The sequence below is a fragment of the Eleutherodactylus coqui genome, chromosome 4 (genome assembly GCF_035609145.1).
Source record: "Eleutherodactylus coqui strain aEleCoq1 chromosome 4, aEleCoq1.hap1, whole genome shotgun sequence".
NCBI lineage: Eukaryota > Metazoa > Chordata > Amphibia > Anura > Eleutherodactylidae > Eleutherodactylus > Eleutherodactylus coqui.
In genome coordinates, this window is record NC_089840.1 from 110,431,718 (window position 1) to 110,458,567 (window position 26,850).

Genomic DNA, 26,850 nt, shown 5'->3' on the forward strand with positions numbered 1-26,850 from the left:
GTAAATGTTACATTTAAATGTCAAGTCAACATTTTAAGGCCTATTTAGACATAACGATTATCACTCAAAAGCCATCTTTTTAGCGATAATCGTTGTCTAAACACGCTGCCATCGTGCACTATTCGTTTATCTCTAAATTTTAGCAAGCTAAAAGTCATCGATGACTCTTATCAGCGCCGCACGCTGAGTTCTCAGCTGGATACCACTGATACTGTTCTTTCAACTGATATCTTGCTGGGAGATCTCAGCAATAGCTCAGAGAACAAAGCAGCTGTCAGCTCTCCTGCTGTTCTCGGAGCTATCGGCTCAGATGGATACCAGCTAATAGCTGCGAGAACAAAGCAGTTGTCTTCCTTCTGTCTTCTGCATACAGCGGCCGCCACTTTATGCAAAGTGATCGCTCAAAACTGTCACTCAAACTGCCGTTTGAGCGTTTATCTTTCCGTGTAAATGGGCCCTTACAGTGTGTTCTGTTAGGTTAATCGAAATGTGTGAATTGTTTCCTGTTTCTCCAGTTTACCAGCCCATAGGATATAGTGGGTGAATAGATTGTACCCAGTACATCCTAATGACTAGTGAATTATGAAATTTATTTAAAGAGCACTTTTTGCTCTGACATGTAAAATTTTTGTATAATGTCAAACTTTTTGATTGGTGGGGGGTTCCACTGCTGAGAACCCCGGGGGCTCATTGGTGACCTCTACACATCCATCTTCAGCTACTGAGAGGAGTCGAGAGGCAGCCAAAGCTTCACAGTGCTCGGGGCTCAGCAGCCCCCTACAATCACTGGGAGTCTCGGTAGTGGGACCCCCCACTGTTTAAAACTTTTGACATGTCAAAAGTTTGTAAAGCGCAATCACTCTTTCAAATTATTAAATCTTCTCTGCTGGATTTGGGCTCCTTTTTTACATGGAGCAATAAATCATTTGCATGAGCGAATCATGGCGGTTCGGAATCATGGCGGTTCGGAATCATGGCGGTTCGGAATCATGGCGGTTCGGAATCATGGCGGTTCGGAATCATGACGGTTCGAAATCATGACGGTTCGCTCGTGCAGTCTGTTTATATAGGCAGTTAAATGGTTCACAATTTCCTTTGCATATCAGTCAGTCATTTACATTCACTATACCTGTGAATGACTAAACAAGCTCTGTTCACAAGCAACGATATGCAAACAGTTATTTTTCTGCCCGCATGAGATGAACGACTAATGAGAAGCAAATGAATTGTCATTCGTCGTTCAGTTGTTTGCTGCGTTTACACTGAACGATTATCATTCAAATTCCCATGATCCAACAGTTTTTCTGATCGATGTTCTGTGTAAAAGGGCGCTTAAGGTGAACAATAATTGTTCCTTGTAAACGCGAGCCAACGACGGAGAATCGTTCTTTTCTCGCTCGTCCATTTTCTGCAGACATGAAAATATCGCCGTTTCATTCACCCGTCTATCCGTTTAAACAGCACGTGTTCAGTCTTTCACATTCACTAATGTAGAAGACTGATTTCTTGTTAAACTGATGAATCTTCCTGTCTAAACACGCTGCGTGAGAGCGAACGGGCTAGCGGTACCGTCATCCATTCAGGCGAGTGAGAATTGGCCGGTGGATATAGAGCCTTTGTCTTAGATGTTGATGGAACGTAAACTGCACACATGCAGCACCATTGTAAGACCTGAGATGGGAGGACAGCGATGAGCAGACAGACACCAACTGTGCAGCGTTCACACCTCCAGCAGGCAAGTGATAAGAGGTGTTCATGGTGAAACCTCTTTAGGGCGCCTCCACATGGTCCTCTAGGCTGCTGTACAGAATGGAAAGGGTCACCTGCTTATTAGATTCAAGTCAAAACTGCAAGATATTAGGTCATGTTTAGTTGCACAAAAATAAGAAAAACTTTTTTAATGCGTGCTGTGTTAACTCAAGTGACCTTTTTTTCGAGGGCAGGCAGGCATGTACTAGCTTTCTTGCACATGAATGTAGAGTTTTATGGCCTCTGTCATGAAAACAACTGCAGGTGAAATGAGTGGCACGCTTCAGGTCACTGCTTTCATTTTCTAACCAGTACAAGAAAAAAAATAGTTGCCATCTGTTTGTTTTCTGCTAACAAAAGCTTTGCTTTTTGTCAGCACTATTTTTTAAACCAGTTTTGCATTGTCACTTTTGCTGCTGTAGTGTTTTACTCCAGCTGCCAGATGTGCACTCCACCTTTTTGAGAATTAATTCTTCCCTCAAATCCATAACTTTCCTAAAGCAAGTGGTTTTCTGCTCAGCCATTTCAAGCTATATCAGCGAGGCGTTCAGATCAAAAGGCTGCTTTCACGCCTGCGTTGGGAATTCCACTTTCCTGCTGTATTCAGGGAATAGGAAAGTGTAATCCCTGCAGTCAAAAAAATCTGTGGATGGAACCAAACCGCGCCGGGTGGACCCCATTGACTATAATAGGGGTATGCCTGCTTTCCACCCAGCTGCCCGGATTTTGGGAAGATTAGAAAAAAGCGCTTTTTATTCTGGTATTTCCTGCTGCGTCTGTGACGGAACTTCCGGCAGGAGGACCCAATGCAGATGTAAGACCCCCCCTTATAGAACAAAAGCTTCTTTTCTTTGCTTGTATATCATACTACAGAAAAAAATCCTTGTTCTCCACTTATCAGACTTCTCTCCCTGCACTGATCATTCGCTCTGAATTAGGTCATAAAATCCGTCCATAGAGGAAACCGATATTAAGCTTCCCTCCCTAAAAATAGTTATGGATAAAAGCTGAAACCTGATCCTTTAGTGAAGGGGAGGAGATGGCAAGTAGCCTCCCACCTCTGCCATGTTGTCTTCCATTCACATCATACACAGGAGGAGATCCTGCTCCCATAGCGGTCTGTAGCACACCCTCAGAAGAAGCTATATCATGGAGAACATTATACAGCAAACTGTAGCTGTGATTCCTGCACTGGGTATGATGGAGTGATTGCTACAAACACCAGTGTGCTCCCTCTCTTCCCCATTGACTGGGGCTGCAGCTATAACCCAAATGCTTAGAGAGCTAATAATGGGGCTTCTTTAATAATATCATTGAAAAGTTAGAGGAAATTTTGGACTAGACAGTCTTAAAATTTGACAGATTTAAATTTAGACCACCCATTAGTTGACTTAGTTTACACCAAAATTGCACCAAAGGTTTGGCGCAGTTAACGGTAACTAGGCACACTTTTTCGTGCAGTTTAGTACCTGAAGACTGATTTCATCACTGATGTGAGTGAATGACCAGTACTACAAAGTTTATTTGCTTGTACTAATGATTTATGGAAAGCTATTTCTAATTAAAGGCACACTTTAAGCTGGCGTTTGGTGTCCTAGCTTCTACACCAACACCGCTGTTGTCTTCTCTGGTTCATTCACATGGCCATATGTTTGGTCTGGTAAGTGAACTAGATTCCATTAAAACCGGAAAATTTCCATAAGGCTACCTTCACAGGGGCGAGCATATAATCGGGCCGAGAAACCCGGCCCAATATCACGCTGGTCAGTGTGCATTTTACCCGCAGATGCGAGGTGTTTATTCATGCAAAGACGCCTCCGATCACTTCTGTGAAGCTGCAATACTCCGGCGCTTGCTTCATGCACTCGACTACACATTGCACAGCATACGTTGTTTGACTGGCACATTGAGGACAATGGCCTGTGTGTTCTGGGGAACGCTGAGAAATAGGACATGAAGCAATCTTGGAGTTCATAATCATGCGAGTTTGTGTCTCAAAGGGCACAAATCTCACGCCAGATTCCCTCTCATGTGAATGTAGCCTAAGGCCATACTCACACGGCCGTAAGTGTAAAACACTGCTGGGGTCACGTAGCGTTTTACAGTTGTGGAGCCGGCGGTGACCCGGCATGGTGATACGTATGGCAGCAAAATTGTACCGCGCGTGACCTCATATCTCACACGCTGTTATGCACAGAACACCTTTTTTTGGGTTCATATTTCCCGCTACGGCGCTTATACATGTCGCCCACATGCAATGTAATTGCGTATGTATGCGCCCAAAAAGAATACATTGCAAAATAGAACATGTTGTTTTGCGCTCACATATTACACAATTCCCGCATGCTAATGTGATCGGTACTGTGTAAGGCAATGTAATTACCTGTGAGGTACAACTTGTCACATTGGCGCACGCATAATATGCCTTAATCATACACCCGTCAGAGTCTGGGCTACGAGATTTTCATGCTTTCCTCGGTCATATTTCATTATTTTGCTTCCATAAAGCCTTACAATTTATGAAGCAGTAATGTAATACTGCAGCTGCACTAAAAGTACAGAGAGCTGACTGGATGTATTAAGGCTCATTCACACGACCGTGTGTGAGAAACTCTGCGTGGGTCATATAGGGTTTTTACCGGTTTATAAGGGGCGCTATCCCCATGTATAGCAGAGAGTGCACTACGCATGACGGAGTATCTCACGCATACGGTCATGTGCAGTAAGTATATGTTTAAATTCCCTGCTGTCTCATAGTGGGGTTGTGGATTAATCACCGCCCATCAGCAACGTATTGCGTATTGACAGCGTTGCATATACTACTCATACAAAAATAAAACCGTCTCGCGCTGTGTGATACGCGGTGAGATAGAGCGTACTATGTTCTTTTTCACGTGTGTATCTACACGCAGTGTTTACACGCTAATGTGAACAGATCAATGAATGTCCATGTACTTTTCTTTACTCCATTCACCGCACATGACATGGCCACGCATCGCGTGCGTAATACGCTACGAAATCACAATAGCGTGAACGAGCTATCATCTGCATATACCTGTTTAAATCTTGCAGTAGTACAATTCTTCTTTTTTTATTTTAAAGGAATGTATTGTCAGAAAATTGCCTATTTTTATATTATGTATTTTGTTTTCACACAACAGTCGGTCACCCCTAGTAGTGGTACGTGGCACAATGATAGCTCAGATATGTTCAGGACATCCTGCAGCCACATGTGTTCCTCTCATGGCCGAGCTTCCAAGAGGCATCAGGATAATGCTCGGCCGCACACACAAGGGGGTCACAGGAATGTCCCCACAACAGTGTCACACTTCTGTGGCCTGCCCAGTTGCCAGATTTATCGCCAGTAGAACATGTATGGGACCATCTGGGACGCTAACTTCAACAGCCTATGAGTTTGTATAATCTAGAGGCTCAGATACTGCAAATATTGACCGAAATGCCATAGGATACCATACGGAACCTGTATGCCTCAATGTCCGCCCGTATCACATTTTATATCCAAGCTAGAGGCGGCCCAACAGGGTACTAGAGCCTCCATGCCCCCCGTATCACATCTTGTATCCAAGCTAGAGGTGGTACAACAGGGTACTAGAGCTTCTCTTGTAATTATATCAATGTTACAATCACACAGTCTCTCTTGATTTCTGTAACTCCTTCTAGATGCTTTATTATTTTTCTGTGCATAATGTAATATTTTTGTATAATCATGCTAACCTGTAAAAGAAAATATTCATTTATGCTACATGATTAATGCTGTAAAAAAAGCAAAAAAAAGGGGCAGATTTGAGGTTTATTTTTTTTTATCCCTCCCTACCAAAAATACTTAGCTATATAATGCATTGTATGACTTTTTATAGTATTTTATAATGTACCCAAAAAATGGTCACTGTGCAAACTAAAGCCCATCACATAAAAAAAACAACTCTTATACTGTCATGTCTATGGAAAATAAAAATGTTTGGCTTTTGAAAAGTGGGGTTGACTGTCCCCCCAAAATCTTTGCATCCTTGGGTAAATAGGCCATGTCCTTAAGGGGCTAAAAAGTAATCTTGAAATCTTGCAGTTCTCACTCTAGACAATATTCAGGCATTTCCTGTTGTGTAGAGAGAACTTCCCAGCCATCATTTTTGCCATCCTGGCAGGATGATAGTCTATTATAAAAGGTGTTTAAAGATGAAGGGAGATAACCCAGGATCCCACATTGACAAGAGGATGATCACCCCTCTACTCAGTGGGTGTCTAGAAGATTCTCACATAGAATTAATGAGGGTAATTTATTAGGCCTCATGTCCACGGCAAAATAACATTTTAAATCCGCAGAGTTTCTCCCAGACGCGTGATCTGCGCCCCACGCATTGGACACCCGCATGTAGTTAAATACCTGCGGATGTTATTTTTCCCTGAGGCACGGATTGCGTGTGCGGGAAAACACCCGCAGCATGCTCCATTTTAGTGTGTGTCTCCCGAGGGGACGGCTCCCGCAGGCTTCTATTGGAGCCCATGGAAGCCGTCCGCAGCTGAATTACTGCTCTCTGGCGCCAGAGTGCGGAAGAGCAGGAGTTTTTATAAAAAAAAAAAAGGAAGAGTGCACGGCGCATGTGCATGGACACGGGGCCTTAGTCTTTATGCCACTTTTATGGTGTAGAAAAGATGCAAATTATGACAAACGCCATATTTGTTCTATAAATTTGCAGCTTCCCATCACTTCTTAAAAAGTGGGGAAAAATAAATGGGTGAGGATTATAGAAAGTGGTGGGCCAACAGATATACTGTCACTTATGCCAGAAATTGGCAGAGATTTCAGCACATATGTATGCCTGCTAATGGCGGGCATATATTTACATTTGTGGTATGAGGGCAGCCTAAGATGAGCTAAACTTAACATGTGAAAAGTATAGGTGATAGATTCTGTTTAACATGTTTCTTTAGTTGGTTTCTGGTTGACTGGTTATATGCATTTCAGATTAAAATAAATATTCTTCTTTTTCAGAATGCTGCCTTTCTTTATGGCCTTGGATTGGTCTACTTCCATTACAATGCATTTCACTGGTAGGTATTCTATTTTAAATGCTTACAGCGAACATACCAGATTTATTCTGCCCAAATCACGGGCAGCATGCTAACTTGACAAAGTTATTGAGAAAGTATAGTTTAAAAGGGAGCTTGGAATGGGGCTGCTGGCTTCTTCGTGCCTAGCTTGGCTAGATTGCCAGGTCTTGCACTGTGCGCCCATAGGGAGAGACCTGTTGGGCAGGGAACTGCTTGATTACTCTTCTCCCCATTGCTGCTGCTTTAGCTATATGCTTTCTATGATACATTGCAGCATCTCAGAGTTACACATAGTTCTCTACAATGTGGATGCCTGTCAGGGTTTCATGCTGCCCATCGTTCGGGGAACATAAATTCCCTCATACAGGTACCCTTTAATAATAATGTACCTTGCTGACCTTCTGACCACTAAAATGCTTAAACATACATAGAGGTAATGTATTGTAGTCCATCTGAACTTTAGTATTAGTAGGCAATACCTATGTAAAATGCATGCTGTTTAAAGAATAGATGTATAGATCATGAAAAATAAGACCCTTCCAGTTACATGCTGTAAAAAAAAAAATCATTGAACAGTTTACTTGGTATGGTGTCACAAAAGGTTCAAAGTGTATAGCAATGTGCACGTCCACCATGAGCTGAGTGATGGACTTGGGCACACATGCCAGGGCTCTGTGTAGTGATCCTTTGTTTATTGCAGAGCAGCCAGTAGAAATGGCTTTCTTCCCTGCTTGTCAGGTTAGGGCCAGAGCCTTTGTTGTAACATGGCCATCTCACTGAGAAATCTCCTTCTGCAAGGGAAGTAAGAAGGAACTGTTTTATCTGCTGCCAGAGGGGAGAGGAGACTGGTTATAGCCAGATGCTGCCCCAAGCAGCAGAGATTAGCAGCACCATGGAAGCAAAACTAAAATTTGTTTTGTATTCTTTTTCTTTTTGCCAGAAGCACTACAAATTGAGATTGTCGGCGGTTTTGCTTATGCAAAACTTTTGACTGATCTGCATAGGGGCCAGGAGCAGGGACGCATCATACCTTTATTAAGGCTGCCAGCAGTTGCATCTTTATGCAGTCCAACTTTTAATCCCCAGCATGCCACAAGTACTTAGGGCTTCTTTCTCTGATGTCTTCCCTCTCTGTACACTCAGATGCTCTACAGCAATTAACAGCTGTAGTGTCCAATCAGAAGACCACTAAACCTGCCCATCATTGTTGATTGAACAGACGGAGGGCATCTGAGAAACTCCAGCCTGCAGATGCAGAGGGTGCATGCTGGGAATTAAAAGTTTCATTTTGCAGAGATGCAGCCACTGACAGCTTTAATACATGTCCGATTCCTCCTCCTTTCTGGACCCTCCTTAGAGGGTCTGCAGTTTTGTATGGACAAGAACCTGTTTAAAAATACTATTAACAGCCTTGCAGGACTTTGGGTGGGAAAATGATTTATGGGATAAGGACTTTCAGTGTATTACCTTATGTCTGCATAATAATTTTTTTTATTGCCATAGCAGAAGATAAGGATGCGGTTGCTAAAAAAAAGTGAATCCTTTAGATTTACCTGCCCTTCACAGATTAGACTTGTTAAAAGATCACTATTGATACTCTTTATTAGAACCTACTAAAAACATACACACTAGGGCTAGACAGCTGGGGTGGGGTATCTGGACATTTTACAATACATATTCGATTGATATATAATTCAGTCTGTCAGTCTCATCTAGGCTCCCGTATCTCCTGAAGATCCGCCATATTGGCACTGAAACGCGTAGAGCTAGAGGAGCTGCAACAAGTTGGCAGAGTTAGCAATCGACACTGAGCCAGAGGAGCTGCAACAAGCTGGCAGCATTAGTAATCAAAATTATCCGAACCATTGAGTGGACAGTACTATACTCTGTGTCTCCATAGTAGACACCTTGAGCCTATCGGGGTTCTCACCTCTCTATCTGAGCTGAGAGCTGTCGCTCTCCCCTTTGTGTTTCTGAGTTTTTTGTTTTTTGAGTGTCTTGTCACTGGAGCGTTGCGGTTTCCCTATTACGTCTGGATACCCCACCCCAGCTGTCTAGCCCTAGTGTGTATGTTTTTAGTAGGTTCTAATAGAGTATCAGTAGTGATCTTTTAAGAAGTCTAATCTGTGAAGGGCTATTAATTACTATTTAGACTTTCTGCACTCTGTGAATTTCTCCTTAGATTTACCTGGATTTCTGCACTGATTACTAATAAAATGTCATTATTTACTAACGTAGAAAAGCTGTTTAAACTAATAACACACAGTTGCACAAAGAAAAAGTAAATGAACACTTGAATTTAATAACCTGTAAATACTCTTTAGCAGCAACAAACCTCACCAAACGTTTTCTACAGCTGCAAATAAGACTTGCACAACTCAGAAAAGGCGTTTTTCAACCATTCCTCCTTGCAAATGCTTCAGTTAATCAATATTTCAAGGATGCCTTGCGTTCACAGGCTTCTTCAGGTCATGCCATAACTTCTCTATAGGGTTGACGTCAGGAACCCCACGTGGCCATTCCAAAATACAAGGAGTCTTCAACCCTTCTTTAGTTGATTTATTTGTGTGCTTTGGGTCATTGTCAAGTTGCATCATCCAACGTCTCTTCAGCGTCAGGTCATGGACTGCTGCCCTTACTTTCTCCTATAAAATATTTTGACACCCCTTAGAATTTATCGTTTCCTCAAGGATGGCAAGGTGCCAAGGTCCGAAAGGGAGCAGGAGAGCAGTCCCAAACCATGATTCTTCATGTTGAAAACAAGGTTTTGGTGTTGCTATGCAGTATTCTTTATTGGCCAAACATAGTGTTGTGCATTTGTGCTAAAAAGTTCCAATTTTGTTCAGTCTATCCATACCGTAGAATGGAACATCTGTTAAACCCACACTTAAAATCTCATCTACCTAGTGAAACACCTTGAAGAAGTCACTAATACAGAGGTTCACTTATTCGACCTCTGTGTAGTTGCTGGCACTCGTAATTGCAGGCACGGCTCTCAGTGAAATCAATGGGACTCCAGCCTGCAATTACAATCACAGCTCCCATTGATTTCATTGAGAGCTGCGCCTGCAATTACGAGCTTTGGCCACAACACGGGTCAGAGCAGCTGCTTCTGTGCTGACCCCGGTGTATCCTGGCATTAACAGCTAGCGTTGCCTGGAAAACCCCATTAACTTCTATTACTGATGTCATCTGTTATTGCTATGTGTTATTTTTAATAGAGAATTCTAAATGTTTCATCTTGTTGTTTTAGGGCAATTCGAGCATTTCAGGAAGTGCTTTATGTCGATCCCGGCTTTTGTCGCGCCAAGGAAATCCATTTACGACTTGGACTTATGTTCAAAGTGAATACGGACTATGAGTCAAGTTTAAAGGTAGACACACTAATTTGTGGAGAATGTTCAATAGTGGTTATAACAAATCAGGCTCTACCTGTTTAGAGGTTGGTTGTATTGCTTAGTGGTTTTACCATTTGGTTGACATAATTGCTCACCGCAGGCTATTTGTTGGTACTCAAGTCATGTTTACAATGAATTGAATCTATTTGAAGAGCAATTAATGTGCATTTGGTGGCAAGAGAACCCAGCAGACCACCTATCTAGACAATGCAGGGGGTGCGGGGTAACCTACAGCTGACCTGTCTGTCTGATATTACAAAATCTGCTAATATGTTGGAAATGTCATTTCCCCATAATTTAACAAATCAGATCATCTGTTCATATAACCGCATTGTGCAGTTCCTAATGTTCCAGCCAGAATGTATGGCTAGATTGACAATTGGGTATTACCATTTAAAGGGGCAGCAAGGCATTACAGTTAATGAAAACTACAAAATCCCCATAACTAAAATATAAACTTATTGCTAGTTTACACCAAAATAGTATATAAAATATTAGATCAACATAATGGCTTTGATAGAAAAAAATTGTAGTCCTGTGTTGAGGGCAATCGGCATCATGAAGAACTGTGCGATTTACATATTGACGTCCTTTTTCAGGCTTGCCTCCCTAAGAATTTGCAGAAAAGAGTCTGCTTTTGTCAAATCAAACAAGTTTTGCTCTCCTCACACAGACAAGGCCTTCAGTAAATGACCACAGGACTTGTGTACAAATACTTTTATTTTAGTTTTTAAAGGTGTTATCCCAAAATGTAAACTTCATGATCGGCTTGGGTCTTGCCACTGAGACCCCTAACAATCCTAAGAATAGGGGTTCCCTCTCCCCTTGTGTTCCTGTGGGGTTGCTTCTACCACCGGCAGTGACACCATACTGAAGGGAGCACTGGCCGCTCATGCGAGTTCGCTGTTGCATTTATTCCATTGGGTCTGATGGAAATTGCTGAGCTTTTGTACTCCTCTATCTCTGGCAGTCCTGTGGGCTGCAGTAAGCCCACACTGAGAGGGATTAGTAGGAATCTTAGCTGCGAGACCTCTGCGATCATAAGGTTATCCCTTATCTTGGTCTCTGTAATTTGAGTACTGCGATGTGTCACACTGATAAAATACACCTGGACACTTTATGGGGTATATAAATGGGGGTTTTAACAAAAAAGGTTAAAAAAAACAATTTGCAGACATAGGATGCGGAATGTTTGCAAATTTTATAAGTATTTTGGTGGAGCCGTGTGAACTGATCTTTCAATTTTTTCCCCTCAGTACAATGGCCAAATGTTTGAATGAAGCCTAAGAGCATCTGATACTCTTAGCCTGTCCACGGGTGGGTTTTCATTGTGATACTCTGCTCGCGGGCAGCAATTTGCAGCATGCTGCAAATTTACCGCAATTCTTCACGGTCAGCCTATCTGTCAGATAAACTGCCGGCGGAGATCCGCCTGCCGGCTCCTGCTCCCGGGCGGCGGTATCCGTGGACAGGCAGCCTTATATGAAGGTTTCTTTTTTTTCTGTATATTCATTACAAAATGGTGAGAAATCACAAATTAAAATGTCATTTCGTGATTGGTTTCTTTTTGCCATAATTGGTTGTGTGCGTAAAATATTTCGCAGGAAAATAAGTAAAATTAATTTCGACATTTAATCCTTCGTCTGCAGTAGAGGGCCAGGTTATTAATGTGTAGAAATGGTATCTTGAGTCAGGGCTGAACAGTTGGCAATTGCTGCTGGGATTTGAGTCATCTGCACTACTATTGCCTACATTTGCTGTTGTACATGTTATTAAATAGCAGGTTATTACTGGTATCGAGGAATCATCAGTTTGCTGGGTTTCAAGTACATCCCGGCTGCAATATTGTACTGTTTGCAGTGTGTAAATGTTCTTTATGGACTTTCTAATGGAAACATTTAGTGTGTTTTTTTTGTTGACCGTATTTTTAAGAAATGTATATTAAATTACCATAATACTTCCACAGGATGCTGGTACTTGTTAAAAAAAGAGATCTAGATTGATTACTGGGGAAATTGTGCAACTCTGACTTGTGTAAACCTACAAACGTGTGCACCACTCAGGATTAAACACACATCTCCTTAACAGAGCTAACAGGCATGATGCACTCACTAGAGCAGGGCAAAATCATGTGAAGACAGTCATAGTGTACAAGGCCATCGTAAGTATACGGCGTACTGTGCGTCAATGTTATACATCACACAAGAGAATAAGAGTATATATCCATATCCTACAAACCCAGAAATTGCCAGATTAGTCAAGAGGTATCCTCTCAGATCGGCATGTATGATGTGATTTGAACGATGTTTTCCTCCTGATAACATTGCGGATTTTTAAAACCTTCATGGTATAGCCAAGGAGTTTGTATTTGAATTTTACCGATCTGTATACTCAGACGCTTACTTACCCCTTCCCTTCTGCTGTTCATAATAAGGGTATGTTCACATGTCTTATAGTTGATTTGGATTTTGCGCCTAAACCCTCATCAGATGCTCTAACATTCTGCAATCACTGTATTTGAATGGGGTTTTTGTAATCCCATAAATATCGCCTCCTAAAAATCTTAATGGACTTTTGTTTCTGTTCCAGGGGAAAAAAAACTGCAGCTATAATGAGCATATGCATTATTAACACCACCCCCTACTGATCACTTATTACACGGAGCTCTGTTCATTCTAGAGGAAAAGCACATTACAATTTTGGAAGAACAGCGCTTGTGCCATACATGGTGGTTTAAATAAAAAATAATTGTGCATCCTTACACTAAAGATGCCCCCTTAGTGTCCGCACACAGTAATTTAGTGTCCCCTCTAGTGATGCCTCCATACAGTAAAAGTGGAGAGATCGGAGCAAAGTGGTATGGGGTGAGCAAAAGAGTTGATTATCTTGTCTTTCATTTTAAAGTGGGTTACATGCCAAATTCGGTCTCATGAATAGAAATATGCATGAGGCTGATTTCCAAGCATGAGAAGGGGTTCACATGGGGTGGATTTGGCAATGAATTATCATGCAGACCCTCCGCACGGAAATTCTGCTGCTCTTACAGTAGCAGTAAAGTGGATGAGATTTCAAAAATCATATCCACAAGCTGCGGAAATAACCCGCACAAAGCCTGTGCGGAAATTGACTTGTGGTGCAGAATTCAAATCCACAGCATGTCAATTTTATGGTAGTGTCCGCTGTGGAATTTACCTCTCCAACAAAGGAGGTAATGCCGCACAGAGATTTGCGCTAAAACCCATACAAATGGTGCGAGTACCGAGGCGGGCTTTCCGCGGCTGATCCGCAGCCGAATGCCCGCTGCAGACGTTCTACTGGATATGGACCCTGTCTGGCCCCCCCGCCTAAATTTGCTTGTGCATACATTATTGTGGCCTTTTGAATGATGATCGGATCTGTGACCACCAGATTACCTGTGTCTCGTCAGTGTTCTTTGATACATAGATTGGTAGGAGAGCTTTGGGAGGTAATCGTAGAGGGATCATGGGGAACATCAACCACCTCCCGCTCTGCACTGCGTGTACAGTATATAACGCAGACAGGAATTCGTTAATGCAAATCTCCTTACGTGTGCAGCGCTCGCTTGTCACAGCTGTGACCTAAAGCTAACATTCTTCTACCATGTCTTTTTACAATCAAAAATATTTATTATGGAAGAAGAAAAAAAAAACAATGCAAAATTGCTACTGGTTACATTCGTAAGGGTGCATCTGTTAAATTATCACATTTATCCTGCACAGTTGGAGCAAAAAAAGAAAATGCCAAAATAGCTGTTTTTGTTCATCCCGCCTCCCAATAAAGGAATAAAGCTATCAATAGGTTGTATGTACCCCAAAATGGTACCAAAGAAAAAGCACAGATTGCAAAAATACTAACTCTTAAACTAAATAGACTAAATTAAAATATGCAAATATAGAAAAAAATGTAGGATTTTTTTGAAAGGGGATTTTTGACTATTTTTCTGGTAATAATTGCGTTCTATGGGAAACCAACTATCACCTATGCACAGCAGCAGGCTCGGACTCCACACAGGTGCTGGCTGTGTTACACAGCTGACACCCAATTGCAGTGCCTATATGAAGTGCTGCAACCTGTCGCACTATCATAGCTTCAGTACATACCCAGCACCATTTTCCAGCAGGATAACTGGCTGTTCCCAGCAGCCATGCTTTGCAAGGTGTCCAGGTGATTCCTTAGGCAGCATGATCTCCATATTTCTCTAATTTGAGAACCTGTGTGATGCGTTTGGACTTTAATTGAATGGATTCCCACAGCCTCTTAATGAAGATGAACCGTGAAGTTTGGCAACAGAAACACGTGCTAATACACATTTAGGGCTCCTGTCCACGGGTTATAGTTTATTGCGTTATGTGGGGCGATAATTCAGCCACAGGTAACGCAGTGAACGCTTTACATAGTTTTGCTATGGAAAGCGCAGCCCTGACGTCCATGAGTAGAGAATCATAGCGATTCTCCACTTGCCGGATTCAAATTGCAGACTTAAAAGCTCTCCCCCCTGTTCCCCCATGGTGGAATATCGCTAGTGATTATTCTGTCACGGCCGTGGACAGGTGACCTTAATCGTTCAAACTGTTTATACTAAGGCCTCATGTCCACTCAAAAAATACAAGCCGCGCAGAATCTGCCGCGGATTTCGTGCGGATTTGCTTTAAATGGCATTTTTTTGTATGCAGATATCCGCACACATTTCTATCAATGTGGTAGCAATGTTGCCGATCCGCACGGAATCCGCGGCAAATGGAGCATGCCGCGTTTTTGCTCCCGCGCATGAAAAACGCAATTCTTTTAAAATGCCATCAGCGGGTGCAAAAACCAATTTAATGGACCCGCGGATGGCAATGATTCCCTATGGGCGGAATCCGCAATTCCATTTACCCAGTGGACATGAGGCCTAACTGTATAAAAATAAGTTCTTAGCACACATTTTAATCAAAACATCCAGGCCCATCCGCCACATCCATGCAAACCTTATTGGAAGAGGTTCCGAACTCTTTAAGCAAAAAGCCTCCAAATGGCAAAGCTGAATACGTGGTTTTATACTTGCTAAAGTACCTGGGGCAGGTATCCAGTTTTCCCATTCCTTTAGATGGGCCATCATATTTTGATGAAAATGTGCGCTTAATAACTTTGTGTTTGAGGTTAGTATAAACAGTAATTCAGAGATTAAATGTGTATGAAATCTAAAGCGTATGTTAAGACTCATGCCCATGGCCACATTCGTAGGGCGCTGTGCGCTTACACATTTTGCAGCCATACGCTCTGCCAGCAGAGAGCACATAAGGCACTGCGCTTGTCCACGTATCTCACAGATATCTACAGTGTTTTGTTTTAAATCTTCCTGCTTTGTTCAGAGCGGGAAAATGTAGGAAAACGCTGCCCATACACAATAAATTGCGTAAAGACAGCGTAATATACGCTCCCCATACAAGTGAATAGGGCTCATGCCGCTTACTTATGCAGAGAAATAGAGCATGCTGCGGTTTATTTCTCTTTACTTTCGATATGCACTGTCTGCATGCCGGTGTGCATGGACCAATGAAAGCCTATTGACTCCATTTACCATGTATCATGCGTCCGTTTAACACATGCGTGATACTCTGTGAAACATAGTCGTGGACATGAGCACTTACCTTCACATTTAATTTATTCGTTGGAAGTGCTGACTTTTTTGTTTAACTGTGGACTATGGTTAATGCCACATTGTCAAGACTACCCCATGATAGTATTCGACCATGCCTTAAATCAATACCCCGTTACATTAACGACGGTATTGCCAAGCTTGGTGTCCCCACTACTCACTGATCATTCTGTTTATTGGGCCATAGAAGATGTGTAATTGTTTGGAACTAAAATCAATTGTTCAGACCATAATTTTCTATTTGTATGTTGTTTCATCTCATTTCAAGCACTTCATGGTGTGACATTTTCTCTGTGAAGCAATGTAAAGGCTTTTTACATGAGAAGACGGTCGGGAAAACAATGCCCGACAATCTTACTCGCTCACGTGCTGTTACACAGGAGCGAGTATCGCCGGCTCGCTCAAAGAGCGACCCGAGCAGCTGAATGAGATTTCTCTCCGCCGCCCATCTTCATTCACTGTAAGCAGCAGCCGTTCAGTACTGAACGGCTGCCGTTGACACTGAATGATCATCGTTCAGGATTTTGAGCTGCATAAAATCCTGAATGATCGTTCAGTCTAAACAGCAGCAGTTCAGTACTGAACGACCGCTGCTTACTGTGACTGGAGTGTGTGTGACAAGGAGAAAAACCTCCTCCAGCCGCCCGCTGGCTTCATCGTGAGCGAGCCAGCTGTACTCGTTCTTGTGCAGCAGCACGCGAGCGAGTATATGCTGGGACGAGTGTTTGGCATCATATGCATGACATTCGTCCAGTGTAAATGGGCCTTTAACCGAATGCCAGACAATAGTGTCCAGGCCTGCCATGGCATATGATTGCTATTGTAACGATAAGGCATTGCAGTATATAAGTACTGCAATAAATTATTATAGTGATCATAGCTTCTAGGCCGCCTGCACATGAATGGGTCTGGATCCTGCATGCTGGAGCCCGCAGCGGAATCAGACCCTGTGCTCAGCCAGTGTCCGCAACATTTTGTCTCCTCTTCTGTACTGTTGATAGTCTGCACAGCTCGCCGTCGGACATGCGCAGTACAGATTGTATTTTTTTATTTAAACGCCTAGCGATGACGCGAAATCTGCAAACTTTCAGCAATGTCAATTGCAGGAAGGGCCGCGGATCGGACGGCTTCCATTGATTTAAATGGAAGGTGGGGTTTTTCCGCTCGTGTGAGTGGACATGCGACTGCTCTATTGGTTTAAATTGTTCCAGAATGAGAGGTCTGCGCGGGACGCTACCGTGGGTTCTGCAATTCAAACCCAGCCGTGTGCAGGCGGCCTTATGGTTGAACTTCCCTACTAAGACCATAAAAAATAAGTGGTGTAAAAGAACAAAAAACCTTTTTGCACACTTTCCCATTCTTATCTAAACCTTTTTTTTTTTTTTTTAATCCCATAAATTTGGTATCCTATTTGTAATGACCTGTACAATATATTAAACACACGGTTTATCCTACATGGAAAAAAGTTTGAAAAAAATAAACCCGCAAAAGGTGGCAAAAAGCTTTTTGTTTGTTGCCTTCCAAAAAAAGCCCTGCAGTAATAGTGCTGAAAAAAAATCGCTATGTACCCCAAAATGGTACCAATAAAAAGTACATCTCTTCACACAAAAAATAAGCCCCTACAGAGCTCTGTCCATGGCAAGATAAATGTTATCGGACTTTGAATGTAACGATGTACAAAAAAAAATAATCCAAAAACAGTGTGTTTATTGTGGGAAAACCCTAAAAAGATGTCAATATCGTCGGAATTGTCCATATCCGCAGGAAAAAAGTGTCATTTATGTTGCATAATTGGCATTTTAAAAAAATTTGTTTTTTCTCTCCCTACCCTCTGAAAAAAAATTACAAGCTTTACAATACACTGTGTGCACAACAATGGTACCAATTAAAACTACATTTTGCAACAAAACTAACCCTCATATGACCGTGTTTTGGCTGTTGAAGAAATCGTTGCGTCTTTGGGGCTAAAAGAAGCTTTGTCCTTAGTGTTTTTGATCGTCGCATTCCTAGACCCATAACTATTTTATTTTTCCTTTGACATAGTCGTATGAGGGCTTGGTTTTTGTTGGGCAAGTTGTATGTTTTGAATCACCTCATTTTGGGGCTCATTTGCTGTATTGTAGAACTTTATTATTTTTTTTAGGGCGGTTGGGGGAAAATTCCACCATTTAAAGCCCATTTACACGACCGTGATTTCAGCGCATATTATGCATGCGATGCATGGCCGCGTGATACGTGGTGAACAGAGTTAGTGAAAGTACATGGATTTTCATTTTCACTCACATTAGCGTGTGAACATTGTGTATAGATCCACGCATTAAAAAGATGGTAACACGCAGGAACAGCCCTATTCTTTTCTATGGGTAGCATACACAACGCTGCTATGAGACAGAGCAGGAAATAAAGAAAAAAAAAAACTAAACGAGTCACACTGCATGACTGCGTGCGTCAGATACGTGGTCATGTGCAGCAATAGCTGGCTCATCCACATGGCGGTAAAACATCGAATGAGGCCTTAGTTCTCTGGATTTACTGTTGCTTCAGTAACACATTTTTATAATCCCCCCCCCCCCCCCCCCCCTCAACGTTTTCACACTTTTTTTTTTTGTTCATTGCTGCGTGTAAAGACCCCTAACATCTTTCCTTTATCTTTTTTTTTCTTCTTTTGTCAACAGTGCTGTTTTGAGCATTTTTCTTTTTGCTGGATGAGTGTTTTGTTTTTTTTAATGGCATCATTTTTTTTTTTTTTAATCCATACAGCATGGCAGACCTAGATCATATCGCGAGGGTCTGATGGGTGATAGAGAGCCCCCCTCCATCTGTTAGACCTTAACATGCTGCCGTCACATTGGAGGTCCCTGCTATTTGAGCAAGTGCCAGGGTGTTACTTAATAGTGAGCACCCGCTCCCCTTGGCATGGGAGACCTGTGCCAGGCTTCTAATGCAGAACCGTAAAAAGCCAATTGCATCAGAATAAAGCCTCATAACGGCTGCCATAACTCTTTAACAGGCCATTTATGGGGCTTTATTATGATGCATACGGGCAGTTGCTAAGGAGTTAAACTCCTTACAGGTTAGGACGAGCTCGATTTGTTCAGGAAAAGGACATTACCACTTTGAATTAGAACAAGCTCTGTTCATTCAATGGCCGTAGCTCTGGTGCTGTCCACCTGAGATGTCTGGCTTTAAAATGACGGCAGAAGCTTTTCCATAGCACTGATGGGACTGGTGCTAAAGCCTTTTGAAGTGGGGTTGGGAATACTGCATTTACAGCTGTCATTTTGGTCTGTATGTGCAGAGGGGAGGGGGGGATGAGCCTGGCAGAGGAGAATAGATCTGTGTTTTACAGCCTTTTCTCCTGTCCCAGGGGAGGGGTAACATTCACTCCCCATGCCCAAAAATGTATAAGCGTAATATACTCGCCACGGCGCCGGACTGCCGAAATAGCCATGGGTCTTAACAGGTGACGTCTCGTGGGTATCTAATATAGAAGCCACGGTGTAGGTTTACGGGACACCCTTGCTGGCCTCCCATTGGTTGCAGTGATCATGTTGGTAAGCAGCCAATGTAAATAGAAGACCTGAAACAGCTTGCAGGGGGGGTGGGGCGCGAGTGTTTATTTTATTACATACTCCACCCCTCACTGCCACCAATGTTGGGGTTCTCAGAAAACCCCTCTACGGCTAAAATATATTTATGTCACTAAGAAGAGGTTAAAAGTTGACTTAAGGTCACGAAATTCTAAGCCAAGTATTATTACATGAGACCTAAATGCATAATCTAAGATATGAAAATGCATTTTCGGGAGTGTTTTTCTGATTTCAATGTCCCTGTCAGGGGTTAAAGGGGTTGTACCAAAATCAATATCTTTCAACCTATCCATTGGATGTGTGAGCAGTCTAATCGGTGGGGTCTCACTGCTTGGACTCCCAAAGATTGGGAAAATGGGGGTCCCGTGTCCCCCTTTCTCATTACTGTATGCTTTACTGCACCCCTTGCAGTGAGGACGTCAAATGAAGCTATAGCTGCGCATGCACAGTGCCGCTATACTTTCAATGGAACTAGCGGAGATAGCCGAGTACAAGCACTTGGTTATTTCCATCCACCACACCGTATCTTGTCATGGCTGTGGCGCTCCTGTCACTACTCAGTGCACACTTCTAGTAACACCGGTCAGTCAGAGCTGCATGATGCCCGCTGAGCATTTAGTCTAAGAAACAGCATGGCCATCTAGGATCTACAAAGGGGCCGTAGGAACAGGCAGGTCCGCAGCAATACAACCACACAGGAGAACACCAAGTGATACAGGGTGGGCCACGGAACACTAGCTTGCCTCTGATCCCAGAACCGCCCTCTTTGGAGGAGGGTGAAGCCTCGTTGCCTCATGTGCAGTGTTCCAGATTGTTTCCCCCCTGCTATGTAGTCATCCTGTTCACGTTACATCACAAGGATGCTGCTCTTCCTGCAGCAACAAATGGGGATTGTGGAAGGCTATGTGCGAAGTGGATGAATTAACAGAATGCAAGCGGTACAAAACCTCCTGCTAAATGCATGAAAATAACACTCAGACACCAACTGAGACTGTCCCGGCAAGTTGGTGGACCGCAGTGTGTCGGCGAGTGCTGAAATCTCATAAAATGAAACTACACCCAAGAAACTCAGTGTAAGTCCTCCTGGACGTGGGTACGGACTGATTACTAGAGGACTTGTGGACCATGGCTGTACTTTATGACTGACTAGGCATGGTTACATTTACCAGGCCGTGTGAATTCACAGGATATGAGGTACTGGTCTAATGCACATTCACACCTGACTCGCGAAACATCACCTCCCAACCAGGAAATTAGTGTTTGGTGCGCAGTGTCAGGAACACCAACAGTTGGCTCAATTTAGTTTGTAATGGCTTTGAATACTGCGGTTTACCTGGACATGTTTGAACAGTTTTACAACCAGCTCACACCAGGAGAAAGAATGTACTGCTTTTTTTTTCCAACAAACTGGGCGACATGCCGCTCCTCCTGCAACTTAGTGGCAAGAGTTCATGAACAGTTTGTGGAAGAGCGAACTGTGAGCAAGGGGTTAATATGGCCGCCACGTTCCCTGGTCTTGTCCACATGTGCATTTTTTTTTTTTTTTCTTCTCCCCCTCTGTGCAGAAATTAAAAGTAGACAGTGTACGCCAACAATCGGTGTACGTTTTCCTTCAGGTCATCCAGGGTATACAAACTGCAGCATCGCCATTGAAGAGCCAACATGTTGCGACATGCCCAGAGGTGCATAAAGTAAACTGGGATCGCTTCCAATATCTGTTGTAACACGAGCCGATCCTGTTCCATAAAAAACGGGTGATGGCGGACGCCCGCCTGCAGCGGCTAGCGCCAACGCAGATGAGAGCACGTTAACCCTCTAAATGCACCGCAATGTGATCGTTGGGTATCGTTCAGTTTCCACAGCAGCTGGGGGATTTCCATTAGGGCTGCCATGAATAAATGCTTATAAAGGTGTGCCTTTGGCAAGGCTTCATAGACTGCCTATCAAAATGCAGTATAATTTAATAATGGGGTATTACATAACACTGTAAAGGGCCACTCTCACACATGCACATGACAGCGAGTTCTAGCACACCATTATCTTGATGGGTTATGAGGTGCGCAAAATAGAGCAGACCGCGCTAGAAAGCACTGCGATCGAGCACAGGTTTGCGAGGCCCCATTGAAATCAATGGGAGCGTTACACCATGATTACTGGGGCATTCAAAACTCTGCGGTAAAATTGGTAAAAAGCGCATTTGTGAGAGGGGCCTTAGGCCAATGATGGGCTGCACTAAAACCCAGTGTCAGAGGCAGAAACCTGGCACAACGCCGCAATCTAAACCACATATTTTTTACCGAGCGCATGTGTGAGTGGTCTTTGATCAAATAATTGCAAGTTAAAGCCCTCTATATCGGACTAAAAAAAAATAATTTTTTTTTTTACTTATTTTTATACCTGGAAGAAAAACTTTTTTCCCATAATAAAAATAAGCTTATTTGGTAATAACACACCTGTAAAAGTTTCCCAGCCAATTATGTAGTACGCTAAATGGTACCATCGAAAAATACAACTCGGTCCCGCAAAAGCCAAGTTCTCACGTAGCTATGTAAACGGAAAAATAAAAATACGACTTTTTTGAAAGTGGGGAGGACAAAATGAAAATGGGGGAAAAAAAGGCCATGCCTTAGGCTGGGGTCACAGGGGTGTATGATTACTGCGTATTACGTGTGCCGCTGTACACTAGTCTGATACGCGGTAATTCGCAAAGCAATCCATTACACTTGCCTTATGCTGTTCTGCTCACATTACTATGTAGGAATTGTGTAATACGCATGCGTTTATCCATAGTGCCAACCCAAATGTGATGCTGGGCAATGTGTGGAGGTTTTTAAATTGGGGAAATAATCATTTAGTTTCCCCGTCTAAATACAGGAAGGGACTTGGTTACAAGTGTTACAGCCCAGCTCTGCTGATGGCACTGCATGGAGGAGCAAGTGCCATCGAACCTGGCTTCTGGCTCAGTCGCATCATTCATCTACTAATTTATGCAGGGAGCGTGGTAAGGGCTCGACCACACCAGGCTTACCAGCGCTATTCCAGTTTTAGAGCAGAAAGATAGAATTAAAGTAGAATTAAACGGTTCCAATTTTCTCCCAGTTGATTTAAATGCGTCTTTTAAAATAAGGGAATGAAACCGAAAGCTTTTCATCCTGCTTCCATTTCATTAGGGGGGTTTAAACTGAATGCTGGTGTGAACGGACACTTCATTTACCACATGTGTTGGATACCTCACCCACCCGCAGTAGCCAATGGCCGCACAATCTTGCTGATAGTGTCGCTGGTGGGTGGGCTTCAGAACGCATGCGGTAAGCATAGCCTGGAAACCCAGCCTCTAATTAAATATTGTTAGAGTGTTGTGGAAATGGTTAACCAACTTTGTTCCAGCACAGGATAAAGCGATTTATTGTATCATCTTTTCTTCTGAAGTAGTATATTCCGGAGCCTCGGTGCAGCGCCAATGAGTACTTTGTCTCTCGCCCTGCGGTCACGGCAGCGTTTTGTGTTATAGTTGTTTAATGACTGTAAAAGTGCTAAAAATAGAAAATAGTGTCAAATAAGATTGTGCCATCCCGGAGTCAGCTGATAGCCACGTCCCTTTGTATAATAGCCATATCTATAATTTGTGAAGACGGTGGCTCTTTAAGATTCAGGACAGCGCTTTCTAGGTAAATCCTCTTACTGTGAATTTGAATTTCTATAGACTGCTGTCTGCCTTGAGGTATTGTGTGTCGTCTGTGAACTGCAGTGGCCTCTCCTGCATAATAACCATCTCACACAGCAGTAGCCTGCTTCAGTACCGCAATATTTGTATGAGGTGCAGATGTTTTCTAGCGGCTGCTGCTTGTTGCAGACACCATTCTCAGATTAGCAAGGCTTTTTTTTTCTTATTTTTCGCCATCGGTGAGTGTTTTCCTTATTCTCTCCATTTCATTGTGTTGCAGTTTGTCTCCTCACATCTACCTATCGCTTCATTTTCTCTTTAGCATGGAGATTTGGAGCATATGTCTGCTAATAGACCCGAGACAGATTGCTGCATTTTAATGCTCTTTCTATGCTCTCCGTATAAATCTACACCTCTTCTTGAGAATGTAAAGAACGTCTAATTGTCTCTTTATTGTAACAGATTATTAGTAATGAAATGTATCGGATGGGGTTCCAGCATAATCTTTTATTTTCACTGTAATACACCATTCTGTATGTCTATTTAGGTTACTTGTTTGGAAATAGACTAATCTGAGGCGCGGAGATGACAGAGTGCTCTCACAGCATTCATGTTACCATTGCCGAACCTTTGTAATTGTCACTAGATTGTGTGCTGCTCGGTGCAGAGGGCTGATTTGCATAATGTGCTTCCATTATCGCTCTGCTATTATTTACTTCATATTTAGTCATTTTCGAATTCCCTAAGTAACATTTCCATGGTAACGGCTCCATAGCAGCCCAGTCTAGTCATGTGCATGAATACACAAAGGGTGAATGAATCCTTACAGGTGTGTGCATCGAATCCCTGTGTAAAAATATAATCGTGTATAAAATAATTTTATCATGAATCGCTACAAATGGAAACCTAAAATGTAATAATCCTTCTATGACTAATGTGGCAGCTGCCAAGTTTTATCATACATGAAGGTACAGGCTTCTCCTTCCTGAATCTTATGCTTGTGTCTCTGCAAAATCTCTAAGATCATCAGAATATTGCAGCCACCTTGCATTTTGCAGTATGTAGTTATCATAAAATATTATTTCACTGCCCTGTATTGTTTGGAAGGATTTGCAAATGGTACAACTGTTACTTTCAGATAGTTGGTGCACTATTACTTTAAATCCATTGATTCCTAGATGAATGTGTTCCAATTTATAAATGTTTCTTTTTTTTTTTTTCCTTTACAGCATTTTCAGTTGGCTTTAATTGACTGTAATCCCTGCACTTTGTCCAAAGCTGAAAGTAAGTACAGTGTATGTGTCTGTGACCGTTTCAGTTTTTTAAAATGTCATATTGGTGTTGATACGATTCTGGAAAACAGGATTTGTGATGGGAAGGTGTTTAACTTGCAGCATTGCTTCTCCAAAAAAAGTTATTGGTTAACTGGAATTAGAAAGAGGTCTGCTATTTTACTAGAACAGTGCCACATTTATGCAAAGAGTTGTGTCTGATATTGCAGTCAGACACTTTCACTTAAAAGGGTTGTCCCGCAAAATGAAGTAAAGGTAAACACTTCTGTATGGCCATATAAATGCACTTTGTAATATACATCGTGCATTAAATATTGGCCATACAGAAATTATATACTTACCTCCCTGTGTTGGCATCTCCGTCTCCATGGAGCCGACAGAATTCTTCTCCTGGCTGGATTAGACGCGCTTGCGCAGTCTGCCTCTTCTGTCCTGTTGAAGGAGCCGCTCCAGCGTCTGCATGCGCAGAAGACCTGTGCGGCGCGAGCACGCTGGAGCGGCCCCTTCAACGGGACAGAAGAGGCAGACTGCGCAAGCGCATCTAATCCAGCCAGGAGAAGGATTCGGTCGGCGCCATGGAGACCGAGACGCCAACACGGGGGTAAGTATATAACTTCTGTATGGCCAATATTTAATGCACGATGTATATTACAAAGTGCATTAATATGGCCATACAGAAGTGTATAACCCCACTTGCTTTCGCGAGACAACCCCTTTAAGTGAGGAGTTCAGGCAGAGCTGCAGTATCAGACACCCTTTAAATTATGGAGAACAGTTGAGCAAAATTGCCCTTTCCCCAACTCCAGTTATTCTCACTACAGTCCAATATGTTAACCATAGTCTTCAGATCCAGCTGATTCTGCTTGTCATTGGGAATACAATGTTTATAGGGTCTCGTCAGAACTGGATATGCAGGTTATTGGGAATCAACCTTTTTGTATACATTCAGGGACAGAATACCTGTGTCTGCCATACTTTATTTTTACAGCTCATGCACTTTTCGTGATGTATGATTGTGTGTAACAGCTATGACCATAAGGTCCAGGAAGAGATGGCTTAAAAGGCTTGTGCCAAGTTAAGAAGTTATGCCTTATCCACAGGATAGGGTATAACTTGCTGATCAGTGGGGGTTTCACGGATGAGACCCCTGACTATCTTTAGATCGGAGGTTTCATGTCCCCCATCTTCCTCACTGCAGGGTTACTACAACCCCCGCAATAAGGAGGAGACTGAATGGAGTGCTGGTCACGCAAGTGCACTAGTGCTCCTTTCACTTTCATCTGGACTACAAAGGTAGCCGAACAAATGCCGCTTGGCAATTTCCATCAACTGCATTGAAATGAATAGAGTGCTGCCTTCGCATTTTCAGCCAGTGCACCATTATGTGAGGTCACTGTGGGAGGGAAAGCAACCCCCATAGTGACAGAAGAGCGATGCAGGGGAGTCCTATTTTCAAGATAGCCTGGAGTCTCAGCGATGATGCCCCTACTGATCAGCAAGTTATTCCTTATCCTGTGGATGGGGGATAACGTTTATTCTTTGCACAACACGGTTAAAGCATACCCAACTTTTCACAAGTCGTGAATGTGAATAAGCAGCAGCAGCTCTCCATTAGCTTTAAGCACGTTTTTGTGAGTCTCTCCTTCTGTCCCGTCTCCTCTTCCTCCTCTCTCCCCTCTGCTCACTAGACTTCAATGAGCATGATGACTCATTTACCCCAATCACTTCCTGTTCTGCTATTGTGTTGTCTCTAGTAAAGGCCCCTTTACACGCAACAATTATCGCTTAAAATTCATTCAAAAGTATTCTTTTACAGGAGAGCCATTCTAAACTTCTTGTGTGATGGTGCAAGACTACACAGTGGATTTTTGCTTAGAAATTTGCTCCACATGGAAGGTGTTGGAGATGTGATGCAGTGGGTGGTTCCTATCTGCACATGTGGTGGGATTCCCCGATCATTGTTCCTTTTTGGCAAGATGTTGGAGAGGGTTCTGAGGAGACTCTCCCTAAATTTGACTATCACTGCGGATATGATCTTTCTCTAGAAGCCCTCTACTTTTTCATTCACTTAAACATAGACTGATTGCCTTCCTGCTAGATGCTGCTAATTCTTTGATCTCTCTACGTTGGCTCTACAAACACCCCTCTCTAAGGCGACTTCGATTATTAATATAATTACTGTTGGTTTAGCTGGGTGAGTTGTGGATCGCCCTTCCTATGCACCAGGGTTGTCTTTTCCATGAGAGTTGAAGATGGATCCCCTGGAATGGACATTGATGAATCTAACGGGCCCAGTAGAATAGATGATTTGATATGGAGATACTGACTGCAGCAGGATTTGGGGGGCCGTGGGGTCGGATGCTAACTGGGTCTACTTTTTATCCCTCATGCAGCGGCCATTGTATATTTACTCCTGGCCTTTGCCACG

The 26,850-nt window shown here is 42.9% G+C and overlaps 1 protein-coding gene across 6 annotated transcripts in view; it reads left to right on the forward strand.

Moving 5' to 3' along the window:
• KDM6A (lysine demethylase 6A) overlaps nucleotides 1–26,850 on the forward strand; it is a 127,791-nt gene that overhangs the window by 47,310 nt on the left and 53,631 nt on the right. For all 6 annotated transcript variants that reach the window (XM_066599985.1, XM_066599986.1, XM_066599990.1 and 3 more), the window contains exons 5-7: nucleotides 6,761–6,819; nucleotides 10,073–10,193; nucleotides 24,360–24,414. In XM_066599985.1, the coding sequence (XP_066456082.1) occupies nucleotides 6,761–6,819; nucleotides 10,073–10,193; nucleotides 24,360–24,414 (235 nt within the window). The remainder of the gene's footprint in view (nucleotides 1–6,760; nucleotides 6,820–10,072; nucleotides 10,194–24,359; nucleotides 24,415–26,850) is intronic.